Source organism: Arachis hypogaea, chromosome 16, assembly GCF_003086295.3.
Source record: "Arachis hypogaea cultivar Tifrunner chromosome 16, arahy.Tifrunner.gnm2.J5K5, whole genome shotgun sequence".
Taxonomy (NCBI): Eukaryota; Viridiplantae; Streptophyta; class Magnoliopsida; order Fabales; family Fabaceae; genus Arachis; species Arachis hypogaea.
The window spans coordinates 120,012,379-120,034,774 of record NC_092051.1 but is presented as its reverse complement, the minus strand read 5'-3'; the positions used below and the strand labels follow the sequence as shown (position 1 = coordinate 120,034,774).

Genomic DNA, 22,396 nt, shown 5'->3' with positions numbered 1-22,396 from the left:
AAACTTAGAGTTTGGTTGTGGCCTCCCAACACCAAACTTAGAGTTTGACTGTGGGGGCTTTGTTTGACTCTGCTTTGAGAGAAGCTTTTTCTGCTTCCTCTCCATGGATGCAGAGAGAGATCCTTGAGTTGTAAACACAAGGTTGTCCTTATTTAATTGAAGGATCAATTCTCATCTATCCACATCAATCACAGCTCTTGCTGTGGCTAGGAAAGGTCTTCCTAGGATGATGGATTCATCCTCTTCCTTTTTAGTATCCAGGACTATGAAATCAGCAGGGATGTAAAGGCCTTCAACCTTTACTAACACGTCCTCTACTTGTCCATAAGCCTGTTTTCTTGAATTATCTGCCATCTCTAATGAGATTTTAGCAGCTTGCACCCCATAGATTCCCAGTTTCTTTATTACAGAGAGGGGCATGAGGTTTATTCCTGAACCAAGGTCACAAAGAACCTTAAAGATCATGGTGCCTATGGTACAAGGTATTATGAACTTTTCAGGATCCTGTCTCTTCTGAGGCAATGTCAGTTGATCCAGATCACTTAGTTCATTGATGAACAAGGGAGGTTCATCTTCCCAAGTATCAATGCCAAATAATTTGGCATTTAGCTTCATGATTGCACCAAGGAACTTGGCAGCTTGTTCTTCAGTAACATCCTCATTCTCTTCAGAAGAGGAATACTCATCAGAGCTCATGAATGGCATAAGGAGGTTTAATAGAATCTCTATGGTCTCTAGATGAGCCTCAGATTCCTTTGGTTCCTCAGGGGGAAACTCCTTATTGATCACTGGACGTCCCAGGAGGTCTTCCTCCTTGGGATTCACGTCCTCTCCTTCCCTTACAGGTTCGGCCATGATGCTTATGTCAATGGCCTTGCACTCTCCTTTTGGATTTTCTTCTGTATTGCTTGGGAGAGTACTAGGAGGGATTTCAGTGATCCTTTTACTCAGCTGGCCCACTTGTGCTTCCAAATTTCTAATGGAAGATCTTGTTTCATTCATGAAACTCACAGTGGCCTTAGATAAATCAGAGACTAAATTTGCTAAGCTAGATGGATTCTACTCAGAATTCTCTATCTGTTGCTGAGTGGATGATGGAAAAGGCTTGCTATTGCTAAACCTGTTTCTTCCACCATTATTAAAGCCTTGTTGAGGCTTTTGATCCTTCCATGAGAAATTTGGATGATTTCTCCATGATGGATTATAGGTGTTTCCATAAGGTTCACCCATGTAATTTACCTCTGCTATTGCAGGGTTCTCAGGATCATAAGCTTCTTCTTCAGGAGAAGCCTCTTGAGTACTGTTGGATGTAGCTTGCATTCCATTCAGACTCTGAGAAATCATATTGACTTGCTGAGTCAATATTTTATTCTGAGTCAATATGGCATTCAGAGTATTAACTTCAAGAACTCCCTTCTTCATAGGCGTCCCATTACTCACAGGATTCCTCTCAGAAGTGTACATGAACTGGTTATTAGCAACCATGTCAATGAGTTCTTGAGCTTCTGCAGGCGTTTTCTTTAGGTGAATGGATCCTCCTGCAGAAGTATCCAATGACATCTTTGATAGCTCAGATAAACCATCATAGAAGATATCCAGGATGGTCCATTCTGAAAGCATGTCAGAAGGACACTTTTTGGTCAGCTGCTTGTATCTTTCCCAAGCTTCATAGAGGGATTCACCTTCTTTCTGTCTGAAAGTTTGAACATCAGCTCTAAGCTTGCTCAGCTTTTGAGGAGGAAAGAACTTGGCTAAGAAAGCCGTGACCAGCTTATCCCAAGAGTTCAGGCTGTCTTTGGGTTGAGAGTCCAACCATATTCTAGCTCTGTCTCTTACAGCAAAAGGGAAAAACATGAGCCTGTAGACTTCAGGATTTACTCAATTAGTCTTAACAGTATCACAGATCTGCAAGAATTCAGTTAAGAACTGAAAATGATCTTCAGATGGAAGTCCATGAAACTTGCAGTTCTGCTGCATCAGAGAAACTAGCTGAGGTTTCAGCTCAAAGTTGTTTGTTCCAATAGCAGGAATGGAGATGCTTCTTCCATGTAAATTGGAATTAGGTGCAGTAAAGTCACCAAGCATTCTCTTACATTATTGTTGTTAGGTTCGGCTGCCATCTCCTTTACTTGTTCAAAATTTTCAATAAGGTTGTCTCTGGATTGTTGTAATTTAGCTTCTCTTAGTTTTCTCTTCAGAGTCCTTTCAGGTTCTGGATCAGCTTTAACAAGAATGCCTTTTTCTCTGTCCCTGGTCATAAGAAAGAGAAGAGAAAAAGAAAAGAAGAGGAATCATCTATGTCACAGTAAAGAGGTTCCTTATTGTTAGTAGAAAAAGAAGAAGAAGAAAAATTCGAACACAGATAGAAGAGGGGGTTCGAATTTGGTGAGTGATGTGAGGAAGAGATGTTAGTAGATGAATAAATAAATAGAATAAGAGGAGAGAGGGAGAGGATTTTCGAAAATAATTTTTGAAAAAGAGTTAGTGATTTTCGAAAATAGTTTTTGAAAAAGGTTAGTAATTTTCGAAAATTAAAATTAAAAATTAAAATAATTAATTAATTAAAAAAATTTTGAAAAAGAGAGGAGATATTTTTGAAAATTAGAGAGAGAGTTAGTTAGGTGGTTTTGAAAAAGATAGAAAACAAATAAAAAGTTAGTTAGTTAGTTGAAACAAATTTTGAAAAGATAAGAAGTTAAGAAGTTAGAAAAGATATTTTGAAATCAAATTTTTGAAAAAGTTAAGATAAGAAGATATTTTTGAAAAGATATGATAGAAATTAGTTTTTGAAAAAGATTTGATTTTTAAAATCTCAATTAATGACTTGATTCACAAGAAATCACAAGATATGATTCTAGATCTTAAAGTTTGAATCTTTCTTAACAAGTAAGTAACAAACTTGAAATTTTTGAATCAAAACATTAATTGATGATGTTATTTTCGAAAATTATGAGATAAAATTAAGAAAAAGATTTTTGAAAAAGATTTTTATAATTTTCGAAAATAACTAAGAAAAATGAAAAAGATTTGATTTTTGAAAAAGATAAGATTTTTAAATTGAAAATTTGATTTGACTCATAAGAAACAACTTGATTTTAAAAATTTTGAAAAAGTCAACTCAAATTTTCAAATTTGATGAGAGAGAAGAAGGGAAAGATATTTTTTTATTTTTGAAATTTGAATTTTTTTTATGATGAGAGAGAGAAAAACAAGAAAAATGATGCAATGCATGAAAGTTATGGATCAAAATAATGAATGCATGCAAGAATGCCATGAATGTCAAGATGAACACCAAGAACACTATGAAGATCATGATGAACATCAAGAACACATTTTTGAAAAATTTTTAATGCAAAGAAAACATGCAAGACACCAAACTTAGAAATCTTTCATGTTTAGACTCTATGGATGCAAGAATGCATATGAAAAACAAGAAAAGACACAAAACATGAAAATATCAAGATCAAACAAGAAGACTTACCAAGAACAACTTGAAGATCATGAAGAACACTATGAATGCATGAATTTTCGAAAAATGCAAGATGAATATGCAATTGACACCAAACTTTCAACTTGACTCAAGACTCAAACAAGAAACATGAAATATTTTTTATTTTTGTAATTTTATGATTTTTTTGTATTTTCTTTTAATTTTTTCGAAAATCATTTTGAAAAAAGAAAAATAAGGATTCCAAAATTTTTAATATGAATTCCAAGAATCTTATGCCCTTTAGTCTAAAGCTCCAATCAAAGGGTCAGACATGGCTTAATAGCCAGCCAAGCTTTAGTATGTAACTCAGAAATGACAAGCCTAACATGCCCTACAGAGGAATTAGACATGGCTTTACAGCCAGCCAGGCTTCAACATGCTTCATGAAACACTAGAATTTATTCTTAAAAATTCTGAAGAAAAATATATTTTTGAAAATATTTTTATTTTAAAATTTTTTTTTCGAAAACAAAGGAGAAATTTTTGAAAAGAAAACGAAAATAAAGTTACCCAATCTGAGCAACAAGATGAACCGACAATTGTCCAAACTCGAACAATCCCCGGCAACGGCGCCAAAAACTTGGTGCGCAGAAATTGTGATTACACTTTGATTATGTAAAATTCATTGCTCTTTCTTTCCCTGGCAATGGCACCAAAAAATATGATGCCAATACCATGGTTCACAACTTCGCACAACTAACCAGCAAGTGCACTGGGTCGTCCAAGTAATACCTTACGTGAGTAAGGGTCGAATCCCACGGAGATTGTTGGTATGAAGCAAGCTATGGTCACCTTGTAAATCTCAGTCAGGCGGATATAAAATAGTAATGGGGTTTTCAAAATTAATTAATAAAATAAGGATAGAAATACTTATGTAACTCATTGGTGAGAATTTCAGATAAGCGTATGGAGATGCATTCGTTCCTCTGAACCTCTGCTTTCCTGCTGTCTTCATCCAATCAATCTTACTCCTTTCTATGGCTGGCTTTATGTAAGGATGTCACCGGTGCCAATGGCTACTTTCGATCTCTCTCGGGAAAATGGTCCAAATGCTCTGTCACAGCACGGCTAATCGTCTGGAGACATCACCCTTGTCGTTCGTTGCATCCTATTCCTCTCTGTGAAAATGGTCCGATGCGCTGTCACTGCATGGCTAATCATCTTGGAGGTTCTCGATCATACTGGAATAGGATTTACTATCCTTTTGCGTCTGTCACTACGCCCAGCACTCGCGAGTTTGGAGTTCGTCACAGTCATTCAATCCCAGAGTCCTACTCGGAATACCACGGACAAGGTTTAGACTTTCTGGACCCTCATGAATGCCGCCATCAATCTAGCTTATACCACGAAGATTCTGATTAAGAGATCTAAGAGATACTCATTCAATCTAATGTAGAACGGAAGTGGTTGTCAGGCACGCGTTCATAGGGAATGATGATGATTGTCACGTTCATCACATTCAGGTTGAAGTGCGAATGAATATCTTAGAAGCGGAACAAGTGAATTGAATAGAAAACAGTAGTACTTTGCATTAATCTTTGAGGAACAGCAGAGCTCCACACCTTAATCTATGGAGTGTAGAAACTCTACCGTTAAAAATACATAAGTGAAAGGTCCAGGCATGGCCGAATGGCCAGCCCCTCTGATCTAAGAACCAGGCGTCCAAAGATGATCCAAAGATGTCTAATACAATAGTAAAAAGTCCTATTTATAATAAACTAGTCACTAGGGTTTACAGAAGTAAGTAATTGATGCATAAATCCACTTCCAGGACCCACTTGGTGTGTGCTTGGGCTAAGCTTGAATGTTACACGTGCAGAGGCTCTTTCTGGAGTTGAACGCCAGCTTTTGTGCCATTTTGGGCGTTGAACTCCACTTTGCAACTTGTTTCTGGCGCTGGACACCAGAATTGGGCAGAGAGCTGGCTTTGAACGCCAGTTTGCGTCATCTAAACTTGGGCAAAGTATGGACGATTATACATTTCTGGAAAGCCCTGGATGTCTACTTTCCAACGCAATTGGAAGTGCGCCATTTTGAGTTCTGTAGCTCCAGAAAATCCATTTTGAGTGCAGGGAGGTCAGAATCCAACAGCATCAGCAGTCCTTCTTCAACCTCTGAATCTGATTTTTGCTCAAGTCCCTCAATTTCAACCAGAAAATACCTGAAATCACAGAAAAGTACACAAACTCATAGTAAAGTCCAGAAATGTGAATTTAACATAAAAACTAATGAAAACATCCCTAAAAGTAACTAGATTCTACTAAAAATATACTAAAAACAATGCCAAAAAGCGTATAAATTAGCCGCTCAGCAAGTATCTCTTAGATTCCTTAATCAGAATCTTTGTGGTATAAGCTAGATTGATGGAGGCATTCATGAGAATCCAGAAAGTCTAAACCTTGTCTGTGGTATTCCGAGTAGGATTCTGGGATTGGATGGCTGTGACGAGCTTCAAACTTGCGAGTGTTGGGCGTAGTGACAGACGGATGGTAGCCATTGACAACGGTGATCTACCAACACACAGCTTGCCATGGAAGGAACTTTGCACTTTTGCATGCCTGAGGGAAGAGGAATACAAGAGAAAAGCTGAAATTCAGAAGACAAAGCATCTCCAAAGCCCCAACATATTCTCCATTACTGCATAACAAGTAACCTTTAATTCATGCTCTCTTGTTCATTTACAACTCAATTGATAACCACAAATTAATATCCTGACTAAGAGTTGCAAGATAACCATAGCTTGCTTCAAACCAACAATCTCTGTGTGATCGACCCTTACTCACGTAAGGTATTACTTGAACGACCCAGTGCACTTGCTGGTTAGTGGTACGAGTTGTGAAAAGTGTAATTCACAATTCGTGCACCACTCCTGTTCAGAGTACGTGCACAACAGTGTGCGTACGCACACAAACCAGAACTCACAATTTTCTGCAACATCACAGAAATCAGATTTTAGACACTAATTTCCAACGATCATATCTTTTTCTACAAAATTCGAATTTCTATGAAATCTATACCATTTTAAAGCTCTTTGAATTACCGTTAATTTGATATAAAATTCAATCAATTTAAAAAACTGTAGCTCAAGATATGATCTACCAAAGTTAGCCCAAAATCTGTTTTTACCAAAAACCTTAAAAACTCGATCTTTCTAACACACTCAATTCATAGCCAATTATTCACAACCTAACAATACCAAAATCACTCAAGAATCTATACCAAGTATTCTTCAACCATATCAATCATTCAATCATTTAAACCATTTAATACTCACCTCCTCCAACTCTAAATTCAACCTAAGATCACATCCAATTTTCTTAATACCACCATTCAAATTCCCAACAATCATCAATGCTACAAGTATCAAATCTTTTATCCAATTAGTCATATTATCATCAATCAATCTATTCAATTAATCAAACCCGCTCACTCATTTATTTTCAACATGAACCACAATAACTAACAATCAAAATCATCATCAACATCCATCTTCAAACCTCAACACCCACCAACATAACACATCAATAATCATCATCTAACAACATATATGTCATCACATTCAAACTCATTCAACTTCCATCCAAACGATCATCAAGCATAACATTTATATACAACTAATCATACAATCACATCATTCAAACTTATCTTAAGGTCAACTAGCCTAAGTGTCCAAAAACATTATATATTACATAAAGAAAATTGAAAGCATACCTTAATCGATTCCCAAAATGCACCAAACACCAAAACTTGGATCCCACAAGCTTCCAAAAAGCCAAGGCAATTCCAACAAGAACCAAAGCTCAAACTAACATCATATATATATCAAAATCAAAACCTAAGGTTCACAAAATAATTAAATACAAGGGTTTAGTGAAATCTTATCTTACCCAACGAGATTAGGAGAAAAAATCCAACAATATTCCAATGTTAGATCACCCTTAAATAAACAAAATGCAAAAATCTACTCAAGAACTAGAACAAAAAACGTGAAACTGTTAGGGCAGAAAACTGGAGTGCTAGTTTCGATTTCTCACCAATAAAGTCTAGCTAGAAATGATGGACTTGGCAAGAGCTTCGTGTCACCACAAACGGCTCGTCAATCGGAGCTCCGTAGCTCAAGTTATGAGCGAAAGAGTGAGAAAGTGAATAGTAACTTCTCTCTTCTCTCTTCTCTATCTCAGGGCCTCCCTTCTTGCTTGCGGGTAAAAATAAGCTGAATTGCTCATTAATAGAGTATATATATGTTGGGTCTTAGGCCTGATTTGGGCCCGGTTGAAAGAAATATTATTGTCGGTTAAGAATTTCACACAATTAAATTCCGTTGATAGTATAGTTCCCAACCAACAAATAATACTCAATCAAAGTTTAATTTTGGTTGTCACAAGTCCAACCCAATAAAAGTAACCGAGAGTATTAGTCCCGAATCATCTTCTCAAGAAATTACAGTGAGGTATGCGTATCATTGGTTATGGTATCCAAAGGGTTGGGTTGGTAAAAAGGGCAAGAAAATAAATGACAAGAAAATAGAATAACTAAAGAATGCAAATAATAAAGAGAGACATTCATGGCAAGGGTTGAGAATTAAGGCTTTCTATCATAGTCATTAATCATAATACAACACTTAACAAGAGTTAATCCTATTTCGTCATCTCCAACACTGGAAGAAGATACAATATTATCTTCACATGAGAGAAAGTCAAATAAGACTAGTTAATCTCAATCCAAAAGTCCTAATCAACTTATTAATTGAATTAGCAAGAGATTACAGTCAATGAAAATAATATTAACTAACAACTCTAGATCATAAATCTAAATTGAGTATTAATGACTCAAGATTGTCCAATTTTTCTTTTCAAGCCAAGAATGCTCAAAAAGCCACTCTAACATCCAACCAAGTATTTTGTTAAACACTTAGAAGGCATAAAGAGAAAGCATCATAAAATTGCAAGAATATTAAATCTACAACTACCCAATGCAAGGAATCAACAATAAACAAAGCAATTGACTGTAAGAACATAAAAGAAACATAAAACATCAAATTGCATTAAAGAAAAATTAAAGTAACAAGAGTTCATCAACATAAAAGAAACAAAATAAAGAAAATGACAAGTAAAACTAGAAAAGATAGGATGAAAGAACAATAAATTGCAAGAAAAAGTAGATGAAAGCAAGAATTAAACCCTAAATCTAAAATGCAAATAACCTAAAACCCTAATTCTAGAGAAAAGAGGGAGCTTCTCTCTCTAGAAAACTAACATACATGATCCTAAGCTAATCTAATTGCTCCCCCCTTGACCCCTCTTGAGTTCTACATCAAATAGCCTCAGAAATAAGTGGGATTTGGGCCTAAAAAGTTCAGAAATCGCCCCCAGCGAATTCACTTTAATGAGGTCACGTAATCAGCGTCACGCATGCTCGTGGGTGACGTGTGCGCGTCGCTAGCCAAAATTCCTCCTCACGTGTATGCGTGGATGATTTGCAAATCTCTTCTCACGCGTACGCGTGGGTGACGCGTGCGCATGGCCTTCAATTCTCTAAATGCTCATTTCTTCATGAATTCTCCATTTTTACATGCTTTTTCTTCATTCCTTCAACCCAATCTTTGCCTTCTAATCCTGAAATCACTTAACAAACATATCAAGGCATCGAATGGAATTAAAGTGAATTAAATTTAGTGATTTTAAGGCCTAAAAAATATGTTTTCACACTTAAGCATAAATTTAGGGAGAATTACAAAACCATACTATTTCATTGAATAAATGTGAGATAAGTTGATAAAATCCCCTAAATTAAGTTCAAGATAAACCACCAAATTGGGGTTTATCAAACCTCCCCACACTTAAACCAAGCATGTCCTCATGCTAAACTCAAGAAAGAAACAAAGGGTATCAACATTTATTCAATACAAACTATCTATATGCAATCTACCTACATGCAATCTATCTACATAAATGCATCTATTTGGTCAAAATAAATCAAATTCCAAGAATACATATATAAGTATAAAGGCTAAAGATATTAACAACCAAGTCAAACCCACAATTGATTTGAGTTATTGAACAGGATTTAACAAACTTGCAAGAAAATAGATGATCATGGGTGAAAACATGTAATTGAGCAATTGAACCCTCATCAGATGTGTATCCGCTCTAGTCACTCAAGTGTATAGGGTTGATTCACTCAATTCTTCCCTAATCATGCTTTTCAATATTTGTTTTTCATCTATCAACAATTATTCCATGCATGTATACAAATATCATGAGGACTTATCCATAGGTTGTAATGGGATTAGGGTCAAGGTAAGATTGTATTTGATCAAGTGGACTAGAATTTGAATCTTTGATTAACTTAAACTTCCCACCTAACCTATGACAACCTATACTATTTAAAGCAAACCTAACTACCAATTCTTCACTTTTTCACACACTCATGTATTCTCTTTTTGATCACAACTCATATGCATCGATTATTATTGAACTTCACTTTAGGGCATTTTGTCCCCTTTTTATTGGTTCCTTTTTTTTCTTTATTTTTTTTTATTTTTTCTACATTTTTTTCTTTTTCTTTTTGATGACTTATATATAAAAAAAAAGTACCAATGTATATGTTTTAAACATTTAATGCATGAGTATGTACCTAATTTTTAATATTTTCAATAAAAAATATAAAAATACTCTTTTATCCCAACCAAAGTTTCCAACTCTCCCACAATTAAATGATACGCACTCTCACTAGCCTAAACTAATCAAAGATCCAAACAAGGGACATTTAATGTTTTTCACTTAGGCTTGTAATATGTTAAAATTAAGAACAAAAGGAGTTTAGCATAGGCTCAAAGTTGACTAACAATAGAAGATAAAAGGTAGGCTATTTGGGTAAGTGATCTATTTAAAATAATGACCTCGATCATAGAAGTGCATTCATACACAAAATAATGGACATAAAGAATCAAACAAATCAAAGATTACAATCATAGAAAGAGAATAATACACACAAGAATGAAAATAAGTGGTTATATGATGTAACCACACAATTAAGGCTTAAATCTCACATGCTTATGTGTTCTTAGCTCAAAAATCATGTTCCACAATATATAATTCAAGAAAGTTCTAAAAAAAATTTTTCAATAAATTGGGGTGCCCTATAGATAAGTTTCTTAGAAAATTTTGTTATTTTGGCTAAGCTTATTATATATATGCAAAATAAGAAAATGCAACTAAAAATTCTAAAAGATCTAAAAATGAAATGCAAAAGTATTAGGATTAGAAATTTGTCACCCAAAAACGCCGATTGGTCGGACGACCTCCCCACACTTAAAAAGTTTGCACTGTCCTCGGTGCATTCAAAAATGAGCAAGGGGGTACGGAGACTTCACGGGTTGCCACCTTCAGCTGGTGAGGCTGCTGCGTGTTCTTTCTTCTGCTTCTATTTTTACTTATGATAACTCATCCATGAAAATAGAAAATAGCACAGTAGGATGAGAAAATGCAAAAGCAATGAAGCGTAAATTGTTGGAATGAGGTAAGAACCACTAGAATGGAGTGAGTGAATTAGTGTGACATTAAGAAAGAGTAGTGTGTGAGTTCTAAGTTGCGCGCAGTTTAGAACACACACACTAGCATAAAAAAACTATGTCACAATTACACAAAAGAAGTATGCACTTCACTCATCCTAGTGTACTTGAAATACTTCAAAGAAAATTTGTAGGTTAAGACAACGAATAAGAATAAAGAAGCATAAAAGCATTCAAGCAAAAATCAAGTAATTGTGAATTGAATAATGAATGGACACTGATTGATGTGCAAGGTAAACTTAGTGAACCAATTTAAATATAAAGCTCACACATCAAGCAATGACACATATTGAAATTTGTTTGCAATACCTAAGTAACATAGAAGTGGAACACATGGGTGCTATGGAACTTAGAAAAAAGAAGATAGAAGTGAAAATCAATCACAAAGTAAGCATGGTCCACAAAGCTTAGAAAGCTTAAAAATATGTCACTAGGTAAGAGTACGATCCAATTCCATAATTTCAAAATCTCAATGCATGAAATAGGTGATGTAAATAAGGGTCAATCATAAACAAGCATCACCTAACAAAAAATGCATTGATAATACACAATTGCCTAAAAATGATGAATACATGTTGGCCAAAACATGCAATTCAAAAGATTTAAAAAGCTTGAAGGCAATGTCACATGTACTTGGTATTCAATAAGGTTAAGCATGAAAAAAAATTTAAAACCAAGTAACAAAATATAACCTCAATAAAGGAATCCAACAATGAGTATCAAAACAATTATGCTAAAATAGCATTCAGTTAATAATAAGCAGTAATAAACAGCAAATAAATTTAATAATCCAACACTTATCATGAAAAATAGAAAAATAAACATAAATCAAACTAATTAAATAACTAAAAGAAATGGTGATAGATGGTGATTGATAGTGTTGGATGATGGTTGAAGGAGGGAAAGAAAAGAGGAGAAGAAGGAAAGAAATAGAGAGAAGAGAAGAAAAGGAGAGTGGTGAAACAGGGTGCCCACGCGTACACGTGGAGTGACGTGCAAGCGTGGTGAGGTGAAAGGGGTGCAACGCGTATGCGTACGCGTGATGATCCAATCAGAGAGAGGCGACGCGTACACGTGGGATGACGCGTACGCGTGGGTGGATTTTGTGCTAGAGGCACAATTCCATCCCAAAACGCGCGCAACTCTCTGGAATTTGCATGGGTATAAAAATTTTGGATGTCACGCGTACGCGTGGGCGAAGCGTACGCGTGGATGGTTGAGTTTTACATGCTCATTTCTTTATGAATTCTCCATTTTTACATGCTTTTTCTTCATTTCTTCATTTCTTCAACCCAATCTTTGCCTTCTAATTTTGAAATCACTTAACAAACTTATCAAGGTATCGAATGGAATTAAAGTGAATTAAATTTAGCGATTTTAAGGCCTAAAAAGTATGTTTTCACACTTAAGCACAAATTTAGGGAGAATTACAAAACCATGCTATTTAATTGAATAAATGTGAGATAAGTTGATAAAATTTCCTAAATTAAGTACAGGATAAACCACAAAATTGGGGTTGATCACCGATCCAACCCGTTAGCGTTTTTGGTCCGTTTGACCCACTTTGGGTGAAAACATTTAAGATTAGCGCTCGGTTTGCAATTCTAAATTATTTTTGTCCTTTCAAAACAATAAATTCAATTTTCAAAATCTTTTTTTCCCTCAAAATACGGTACCGGACAGATTAAAGTCGATACTGCCCGTTTAAGCATCGGTACGCATTTTTATAAAAATTTGCCGCAAAAGATATATTTTACCACTCAGAAAAATTCATTGAAATTAAATTTCACCTTTTTATTTTCAAAATATCATTTTTATATTTTTGAACCTATTTTGGGCAATTAAATTATTATTTTATTGAAGCGGTTAAACCGGTTCTTACATTAGGATCATTGATAGTTGAACAACAACCTCATATGCAGTATCATCATGCCCCTCGTACAATCTGGTCCATCAGTTACCATCCATGTTTTACAGAGTACAATGAGACAGAGCTATCACTTCAAACCGTCGTACAGGAAGATTTGGATGGCAAAACAAAAGGCAATTACGTAGATATGGGTGATTGGGAGAAATCATACAACAAGGTATTGTGATTGCTTCAAGCATGAGGGGATCTAGCACCCAGGAGCTCTTCCACATACAATATGATGAACAAATATTGGATATTAAAGAGATGGATAAACAATAAAGAAAAATTGGATATTAAGTAGTTGGATAAACGATGAACAAAAATAATAAAAAAATTGATAATCAAGGAGATTGATAAACGATTCCAATTGTAAGATTGAGCAATTGAAAAATAAATTGATGATAGATTATTCACTAATTTATAGTCTTAATATTAAAAAAATAAGATTAGAGTATTTAAATCAAAATAAAAATTTAAAAACTGAAGATAGAATTTTAAAATTAAGATAGATGAATAATAAAATAATAATTTATAAACACTGGGAAAAAAATTTAGAATGGCGTAACATATAATACAGTGTACAATTCAATCGATTGGATAACACAATCAATCGATTGAATTGTGAAAACCTTTAAAGACTTCAATCGATTGGTAACACGAGCAATCGATTGAATAAGAAAAAACTCACGTTCTAAGCGCAGTTCAATTGATTGTGTAATAATTCTGATCGATTGAATTTTAAGAACCCATATTGCCGTGCAAAATTCAATTGATTGTGTAATACTTCTAATTGATTAAATTCTGAAGAAACCCATACTGTCGTCCAACATTCAATCGATTGTGTTGTACGTCCACTCGATTGATTTACCAAGAAACACGATTTCACTAGTGTTTATGGATGTAATAGATCAACGATAAAAATCAATTGACTTGAATTGTCAAAATATTTATGACGATTAATAAAAGATCTATTTTATTATTGTTTTTGTTTTTAATTATTAATAAACATGATAGATAAATAATAAAATAATAATTTATAAAATAAAAGATAAAATTTATAATTAAATAATATATATAAAAAATTTATTTATAATTAAAATGAAATAAAAACTATTTAGCAGTTATTAAAAATTTTAAAAAATATATTTTATTACGAGACTATTAAATAATTCAAACCTTTTGAAATTATTGAATCCTGTGTTAACTGTTAACTAAACAATGCTCGTAACTAAGACTAGAAATAAGTGAAGTCTAACTTGTGAATAATTTTGACTTGGATTTATTAACAATTTAAAAAGTTAGGCTCGTGAATTTGTTAGCCAAATTTAAATTTAAATAAGTTTATATATTAAATAAATTTGAGTTTGATTTTGGATACATTTAACTTATTAGTTCGTGAAGTAATTCGATGTAATATATATAGAGTTTAATTTTACAATAAATAATTTTAAACAATTATTTAATTACGTTTGTTTATTTAAATATCTATTCACGTATAGATTGTTAAAAGTAATTTTTTTTTTTCTGTTGCCATGATAATATGTTGTTGAATACACGTAAAAAACTTTTATTCAGTAAGAGCATGAAAATATAATTATATATAATTATATAGTTTTACATACAAATCAAATTTTATACATAATTATAATAGAGGACATAAATTATAATTAATATATAAATAAAAAATATTTAAGAGTTAGTAAAATTTATCGCTTTTAGCTATTATTTTAATCATTAATTAAATTCATTTAGTTAACCAAAAAAATTTAAAAGTTATTTTTTAAAATTTTTTACTTTTGAAAAGTTGTTTAAAAAACTCTTAAAAAAGTAAAAAAATTTGACTTTTTTCTTTTTCAAAAGTTATTTTATCATTTTTATTTATTAAATAATTTTAGAACAAGTACTTTTATGTATAGTTGTCAGAATCGAACCGATAATTAAACCGGTCAAGTCACTGAGTCACTGAATTATTGGTTCAACCGGTAGATCACTGATTGAACCGGTTGACTCGGTACTATACAAATAAAAAATAAAAATAGTCAAAAATTTAAAATTATAATTTAAAACACATATTTTTACTAATATTTTAAGAATATCAAGATATTCTAAAATAATATGGACTAGAAACAATAAGTATTTTGTTATTTTTACTCTATAATAAATACTTTTATTTTGTTTCTATATTAAAATAATTATTATTTTTAAATTTTATTAATTTATTAATTAGTTTATATCTATTATATTATTATATACTACAAGTATTTATTAAAAAATAATACTAATAGATATTATATAATTATAAAAAAATAAATGAGTTTATAATTATTGTTAAATAAAAATATAATTAATTTAAGAATAAGTGAATTTATAACTAAATTTAAAATAGATTAGGTAGCAGAAAATTATTTAATAGAAAATATATATATATATATATATATATATTAAAATTTGCGTTAATATTAATGAAAATCAACACAACTGTGGTGGCTGTGAATAATGTTACCCTCTCAACAGGGGAGGGGTTTGAATTCTAGTTTTAACATTTTATTAAAATTTAATCCCTAACTGGTTCGGTTAGACCGAACATTACCGAGTTCGATCGGTTTGTACCGCTTTTCAACTTTTTATGATAACTTTTTAAATACAATTTATTTATAAGCTATTTTTAATATAAGTCCTTATATTTTAAACTCTTTTTTTCTAAAAGAGCTTAATTAAGTTGTTTATCCAAACTGATTTTATTTCAACAATATATTTTTAGTAGACAATCTATATTTTTAAATGTTAATGTCAATTATTAGTTAAAAACAATAAATTTTACAGGACTTCTAACATTCTTTTATGAATAATATATATAACTTATATTTTTTATATTTAAACTATAATTGATTTATTTATATGAAATTATGTTATTTTATTTAGTCTTGTTATACATTTAAATCTTTTTAGTAACCAAGTCCAATAAATTGGCTTAAACTCCAATAACTTTCATTATATATAGGCTGGGTTTGGTAAAGCTTTTTTAAGAGGTGCTTGTGCTTTTTAAAAGCACAAATACGTCATTTTGCGTTTGGTAAATTAAAAAGCCCAAGTGCTTGTGCTTACGGCTTTTAAAAGTTAGGGGTGCTTTTGAAAGCACCTAGGAGGGAGCTTTTCAAAGCTGGCTTATGCTTACCAAATTTTTTTCATTTTCCCGCACGTATTTCCCGCTATTATATTGTCATTAAAATTCTCGTATATTTCTAACTTCTCATCCTAACCTTCACAAATTCTAACACAATCTTCATATATTTTTTATTTTTCAACCTAATCTTCACAAATTTCAATACAAATACATCTCTATCACATATTAGGTATGAATTTCTATTTATTTATGTTTTTTTTTTTTGCGTTAATTTTATATTTTTTCAGTAGATCTATTATGTTTGTTTTTCTCTGTTCTTTGAAACGGGAAGAGGTTGATCTGGTTTATGAAAACCAATCATAAAATTTTCTTTGCATGAACATTAGTCAAAATTATAATAACAACATGTATATACATATGTAAATATAGATATATAATTATAAGAGTAGTTTATTTGAGATAAGTGTCCTATTTTTTGTGATCTATAAAGGTGAACCAATATATATAGGTGGGTAATGAACGTACCCAGTATTAACATTGAATTACATACAAATTTTATTATTGACTAATGATAAATCTATTTATATTAGTACAGAGAATAAATCAAGTAAATATGTTAATTATTATGATGCTTATATAATAAAATAAATACTAAATATGTTAATTTAGTATTTTTAGTAATGATGTTTAGGATAAAATAAATTTTTATGATACTTATATAAAATTTTAAAGTTAAAAAATAAAAGAATTTATTTATTATATTTATGTTTATTATGAATTTTTTATTTTAACATTATTTTATTTTAAAATATTATATAAATTTTTAAAAAATTTAAAAAAAGAAATTATTTTTTGTTATAAACATGTTTATTATATTTTTTTTAACTTTTAAAAGCTGTTTTACCAAACACAATTGTGATGCTTGTACTTGTTAAAAGTCATTTTTAATTTGATTTTACCAAACGCAAGTGCTGTAGCTTTTAAAAAGCTATCTTTTAAAAGACAGCTTTCATAAGCTACTTTTAAAAAGCAAAAGCTTTACCAAACCCAGCCATAGTATATACACACTCCCACTTCATTAACGCAAATGAAATGCGCAAAGAATACAAAAAACAATTCCTATCTTAGTGTGTTTTCTCCTCTTTCTTCTATTGGTGCTGCTGTGTTTACAAAAGCACAAAAATATCTTTTTTAACGCTGTATTTTTTTTTTCTTTTTATTCTTCCTTTTTTATCTGTTGCTCTTACTTTTTCTTTTAGTAGCATTACTTTTCATATTAGACTTGAATGAACATATTTATACTGTATTACAATCTTATTTAGTTGAATGAATGTAGGTTATTAGATTGAATTTTTAGCCAAAATAGACTAAAACTTATTCTTCTTCTTTTTTTTTTTCTTTTTCTTGGTTTTATTTTTCTCAAAAAAGTAGAATAAGAATAATTATGAGAAAATGAAATAAGAAGGAAGAGAGGAAAGAAAAAAATGAAAAAGAAGAAGACAAAGAAGTAGAAGATGAGAAGGAGGAGGAAGAAGAGTTTTAAACTGTGTGCACCTTATTTAAATTCAGAATGCATCGAAATTTTTTAATGATAATGACACACAAACAAAATTCATTTAAAATAGTTCAGACCAAAATGCACCGAAATTAAACTCAAAATGTACCTTATTTGCACCGAAATTATTTAATAATGATGACGTACAAACAAATTCTTCTTCTTCCTTTTTCTTTTTTATTATTATTATTTTTTTCTTTTTTTTGTTCTTTTTTTTTGTTTTACTTTTTTATGATTTTTTTATTTTATACTCTAATAAGAATAAAAATAAAAAATAAAAAAAAAGTATACAATACTGCAAAATTATTAAGAAGAAAAAAAGAAAAATAAATTTAACAATAATAATAATGACGATAATAATAATGATGGTAAAAAAGGAGAGGGAGTAAAAAAAAAGAAAAAAAGCTTTATTCCATATACTTGTCTTTTCCTATTCTATTTTATTTGAGCCGTTGAGCGAGTTCATGAGTATTTGGTGTATTTGAGCCGTTGAGCGAATTCATGAGTATTTGGTGAGTTAAAGTGTTAAACTAAAATTTTACAAGCAAGCTCGATTATTAACGAGTAGCTTAACTTTCTAGCTAGATACATTTCCACCCTTCCCAACGACAACACCATTACCACGACGACCACGGCAATATCTAAATTCCAAATCCAAATTAATCAATAAATCAATAAATACAACAAAAGCAAAAGAAAACACGCGGACACAGAGTTCCTTCTTCAGCTCTTCTTCTCCCCGATTGCTTCAACCAGCCATACAAACAAAATAACCAAAGCTCGAAGATGTACAACAGCAACAACAACAGTAACAGCAACATCCTGGCGTCTCGGACGAGCTCGCGGTCGGTGACGGAAACTGTTAACGGCTCTCACAAGTTCGTAATCAAAGGTTACTCTCTGGCGAAGGGGATCGGAGTTGGGAAGCACATAGCGAGCGAGACCTTCAGCGTTGGAGGGTACCAGTGGGCCATATACTTCTACCCTGACGGCAAGAACCCTGAGGACAACTCCGCCTATGTCTCCGTCTTCATCGCCCTCGCCAGCGACGGTACCGACGTTAGGGCACTCTTTGAGCTCACCCTCCTCGACCAGAGCGGCAACGGCAAGCACAAGGTCCACAGCCACTTTGACCGCTCCCTCGAAAGCGGTCCCTACACTCTCAAGTACCGCGGCAGCATGTGGTAGGTTAATTAGGTAGTAAGTTAGTTAGTTATCAATCAATTAATCGGTTATAATCAGAATTTGTTAGGTTTTCCAGCTATCTTTGTTTTGGTTCAACGCAATGCTATTTGCTAGGTTTTCTTACTGTCTTTACAAGGTTTGGATTTTGCTGTGTTTGAATTAACTGGATTTTGTGTTTTTTTTGTAACGGATTATGGTGTGTGATTTTACTGAGATGATTTGGGAAGAGAAGTGAGGATGAACTATTGTGTGTTTACCAAATAATTTTATTTCGTGGGTGAAGTGACTTGTTTTGTGTTTATGATAGCTTATAAAGGGGAAACTTTAGGGAAGGCTAATGTTTGTTAAAAGTTACGCGCCAGAATGATTAGAGATGATTGTTGAGCTTCGCATGAGCAAGTAGGCTGTTCCACTGTACTCCGTCGAGATCATTGCGCTGCTATTCTGGTTTTTGCGAAAGACTCTAGCATCATCTTTCGATTGAGTTGCCTATGTTGTGTTTTTATTTTAATTATTTACATAGCCAGTTTGAAGCCTGGCCAATATATTGGATAATTGAGAAATAAGGGGAAAATTTGATGAAAATTTATGACATCTAGACTTTGAAAGAAAATGAAACATTAACTGTGTGCACGCTAAAAACAAAGTTTAAGCTTAATAAACATTCTGTTTGTTACTCCTTCTTTTCCTTTTATCTGTCACTTTAAGAATTTTGTTAAATCCATAACTTACTGCATACTATCTAGATACTTTGGATGCAAATTTGTATCCATATACACATTTGATCCTAGTGGTGGATTCTGAAACCAGTAATATTATTATTTTGACACTTCACGTTAATTTGAGGTGATGTGAGTCTTCGGGATGTGCATTGAGGATTTATGAGCTATTGATTTACTTTTCTTTAGGGGCTATAAACGATTTTTCAAACGAGCTCAGCTCGAGGCATCAACTTTCCTCAAGGATGACTGCTTGAAAATAAACTGCACAGTTGGTGTTGTGGTGTCATCCATAGACTGTTCAAAGCTAAACACAATACAAGTTCCTGAATCTGATATTGGGGCACATTTTGGCATGCTGTTAGAAAATGAAGAAGGCTCTGATGTTACTTTTTCTGTACATGGAGAAAGGTTTCATGCACATAAGCTTGTACTAGCTGCTCGGTCAACTGCATTTGAAACAGAGTTTTTCAATGGGATGGACGAAGATGATCAGGAGATAGTTGTTACTGACATGGAACCTAAGGTTTTCAAGGTAGCACTTTCCTCTAGCCTTTTCTAATTAGTTTTTTACTTCACAGAACATACATGCTACTAATAAAGTGTAGAATATTGGTTGCTATTTAATGTTTGTTGATTTCCATTGTTGTGCAGGCATTGCTTCATTTTATTTATAGAGACACTCTTATAGAAGATGAAGAGCTCTTTATGTCACGGTCAACATTCTTTGCTTCAATATCTGACTCATTTGCAGCAAAATTGTTGGCTGCTGCTGAAAAGTATGATTTGCCAAGACTGAAGCTGATGTGCGAGTCCGTAATCTGCAAAGACATATCTATTGATTCTGTTGCCTATATATTGGCCCTTGCTGATCGTTATCATGCTACAGAATTGAAGTCTATTTGCCTCCAGTTTTCTGCTGAAAACCTTGTTGGTAAGTTTTCCTGGTTTTTTTTCCATCAGTGATACTGTCTGCTATTTGACAGAGTAGACACTACATGTATTATTAGCTTATTACCTTTTTGTTTTGCTGTGGGTCCAATCACTGAAGTTTTCACCTTATACTTGGTTGGAAGGACCTCGCTTATTTTGAGGCTGATAGTATAGATAAATGGCTTCACTTAGTCTTTTTACAAAATGTGATGTTCATGAAAAGAAGAAAGAAATAAAACAAAGAAGATGGACTCAGCTACCTAGTACTAAATTTTGCAAGTTTTCATACACATCAATTTTTAGGTTGCATACTTCAAATCCTTCTTCATTTGTTTATCTTCTTGGATTTATACTTTTGATAATAGCCTTAAAATCGGGAAACAAACCATATGGTACTTGTAAGATGCATAAGCAACTGATTCTGATATCATTTCTCTTTTGTGCTTGCTCGCAGCTGTGATGCAATCTGAAGGTTTTGAGTACCTTAAGGAACATTGTCCTTTACTACAATCAGAACTACTAAAAACAGTGGCCGGATGTGAGGAGGAATTTAGTGGAGAAGGAAAATGTAGAAGTGTGTGGGCCCAGTTTTCTGATGGTGGTGACACCAATGATAGGAGTGTAAGACAACAAACATGGGAAAATGGAGTTGAAAGAAGTCAAAGCTTATGGGTTCACCTTTCTGATGGTGTTAACAATGATAGGAGTCCAGGGCAAGAAGCTTGACGAGGTAAGTTACCATCATTTGTCAGTTAGGTTAAACTGTAAATTATGGCAGGGACTGTATAACCCAATGTGTGTGTGGGGTGAAGGGCTCCCGAGGGCTGTGCCGGGGGAGTAATGCAAAACAATGTAAAGAAAGGAACCCTGAACCTGTCTTATAACTATTATTTTTAGTTGATTAATAACATCATCATGACACACAAGGATTAAGTTGTAGGAACGCAAAACAATGTAACGTTGATATGTTGTGTGGAATCCTGTTGGGAACATTATAATGAGGAGCTGATCGTGCTTGGCTTCTTGAGGTTGTTGTATTCATCTTCAAAGTTCCAAAGTTCTAGCTCAGTTCACAAATGATGGGAACGATAAACATTACATGCAGGGTTCCTATTGGAACAAGTTATTGTTATTTGGTACAAGACCAGTCAGCACTTCCTCTATTCACTTTTTTGCACCCGTTGGCATTTTATTTCTCTTTCCCTTGTTTTCGGAGTGTGGATACGAGGGTAAGCCCTGGTTGAACAATCAAGCAGGGTAGAAGAAGGCATTAATGGTAGCTGGTTTTTTCTTGTAAAATTAGTCTCATGTATCTCTAGCATGAACGAATGCCAAGACAAGTTAACAAATAGAGTTGATGGGACAAAACGGTGTTGACTGTTGAGATGTAAAATTCAGGTTAACTATGGGCAGGTTAATCTAGAAGGGTTTTTTGTTAATGTACTGAGACTTGGACATTTCTGTATTGGTGATAATGTATTAATGTTGTAGCCTATTAGGTCAAATTGAAGTGCTTTCGGTAAAGACCCTGATTTTGCGAGTTTCTGGCATGTTGCTATAACATGTTTGAGTTTCCATCATAGCTTCATAGCTTCACAGAGATTTAAGTGGTGGTTTAATTGGTAGGCTGGTCATTAGGTTTCTGTCAAAGAATTGTATTAGGCTTGAGGTAATACTGGATGAAGACAAGCTAAGAGCATGGTTATATCAGAAAATGCCTCTTACCGGTGTATACTCGGAGATTATCTATCCATTAAGTTTCTATCCGACTTTTATAGTTTGATGGAGAATCAAAAACCGAGTGAAAATTTCATGAAGCTGTTCTATCTAACTTGCTCATGCTAGAATGGTGAATGCTCCGTTTGGAAAGCAAAGATGAGCGGCACATGCTTTTGCAAGGATTGG

The 22,396-nt window shown here is 33.1% G+C and overlaps 1 protein-coding gene and 1 non-coding gene across 3 annotated transcripts; both read left to right on the top strand.

Moving 5' to 3' along the window:
* Positions 1-1,614: 1,614 nt before the first annotated feature.
* On the top strand, positions 1,615-1,722 carry LOC112760720 (small nucleolar RNA R71). Its single transcript, XR_003181147.1, has one exon. It is a non-coding gene; the product is annotated as a small nucleolar RNA R71 (small nucleolar RNA).
* Positions 1,723-18,162: 16,440 nt separating this feature from the next.
* On the top strand, positions 18,163-21,996 carry LOC112754766 (BTB/POZ and MATH domain-containing protein 4). Of its 2 annotated transcripts, XM_025802524.3 has the most exons (5): positions 18,166-18,838; positions 19,748-20,093; positions 20,213-20,492; positions 20,946-21,221; positions 21,426-21,996. In XM_025802524.3, the coding sequence occupies exons 1-4, from the start codon at positions 18,441-18,443 to the stop codon at positions 21,215-21,217; spliced, it is 1,296 nt and encodes a 431-aa protein (XP_025658309.1). In that variant the 5' UTR covers positions 18,166-18,440; the 3' UTR covers positions 21,218-21,221; positions 21,426-21,996. The 2 variants fall into 2 exon arrangements, with proteins under 2 accessions (XP_025658308.1, XP_025658309.1); XM_025802523.3 differs by lacking the exon at positions 21,426-21,996 and having other exon boundaries at positions 18,163-18,838; positions 20,946-21,417.
* The last annotated feature ends 400 nt before the right edge of the window (positions 21,997-22,396 follow it).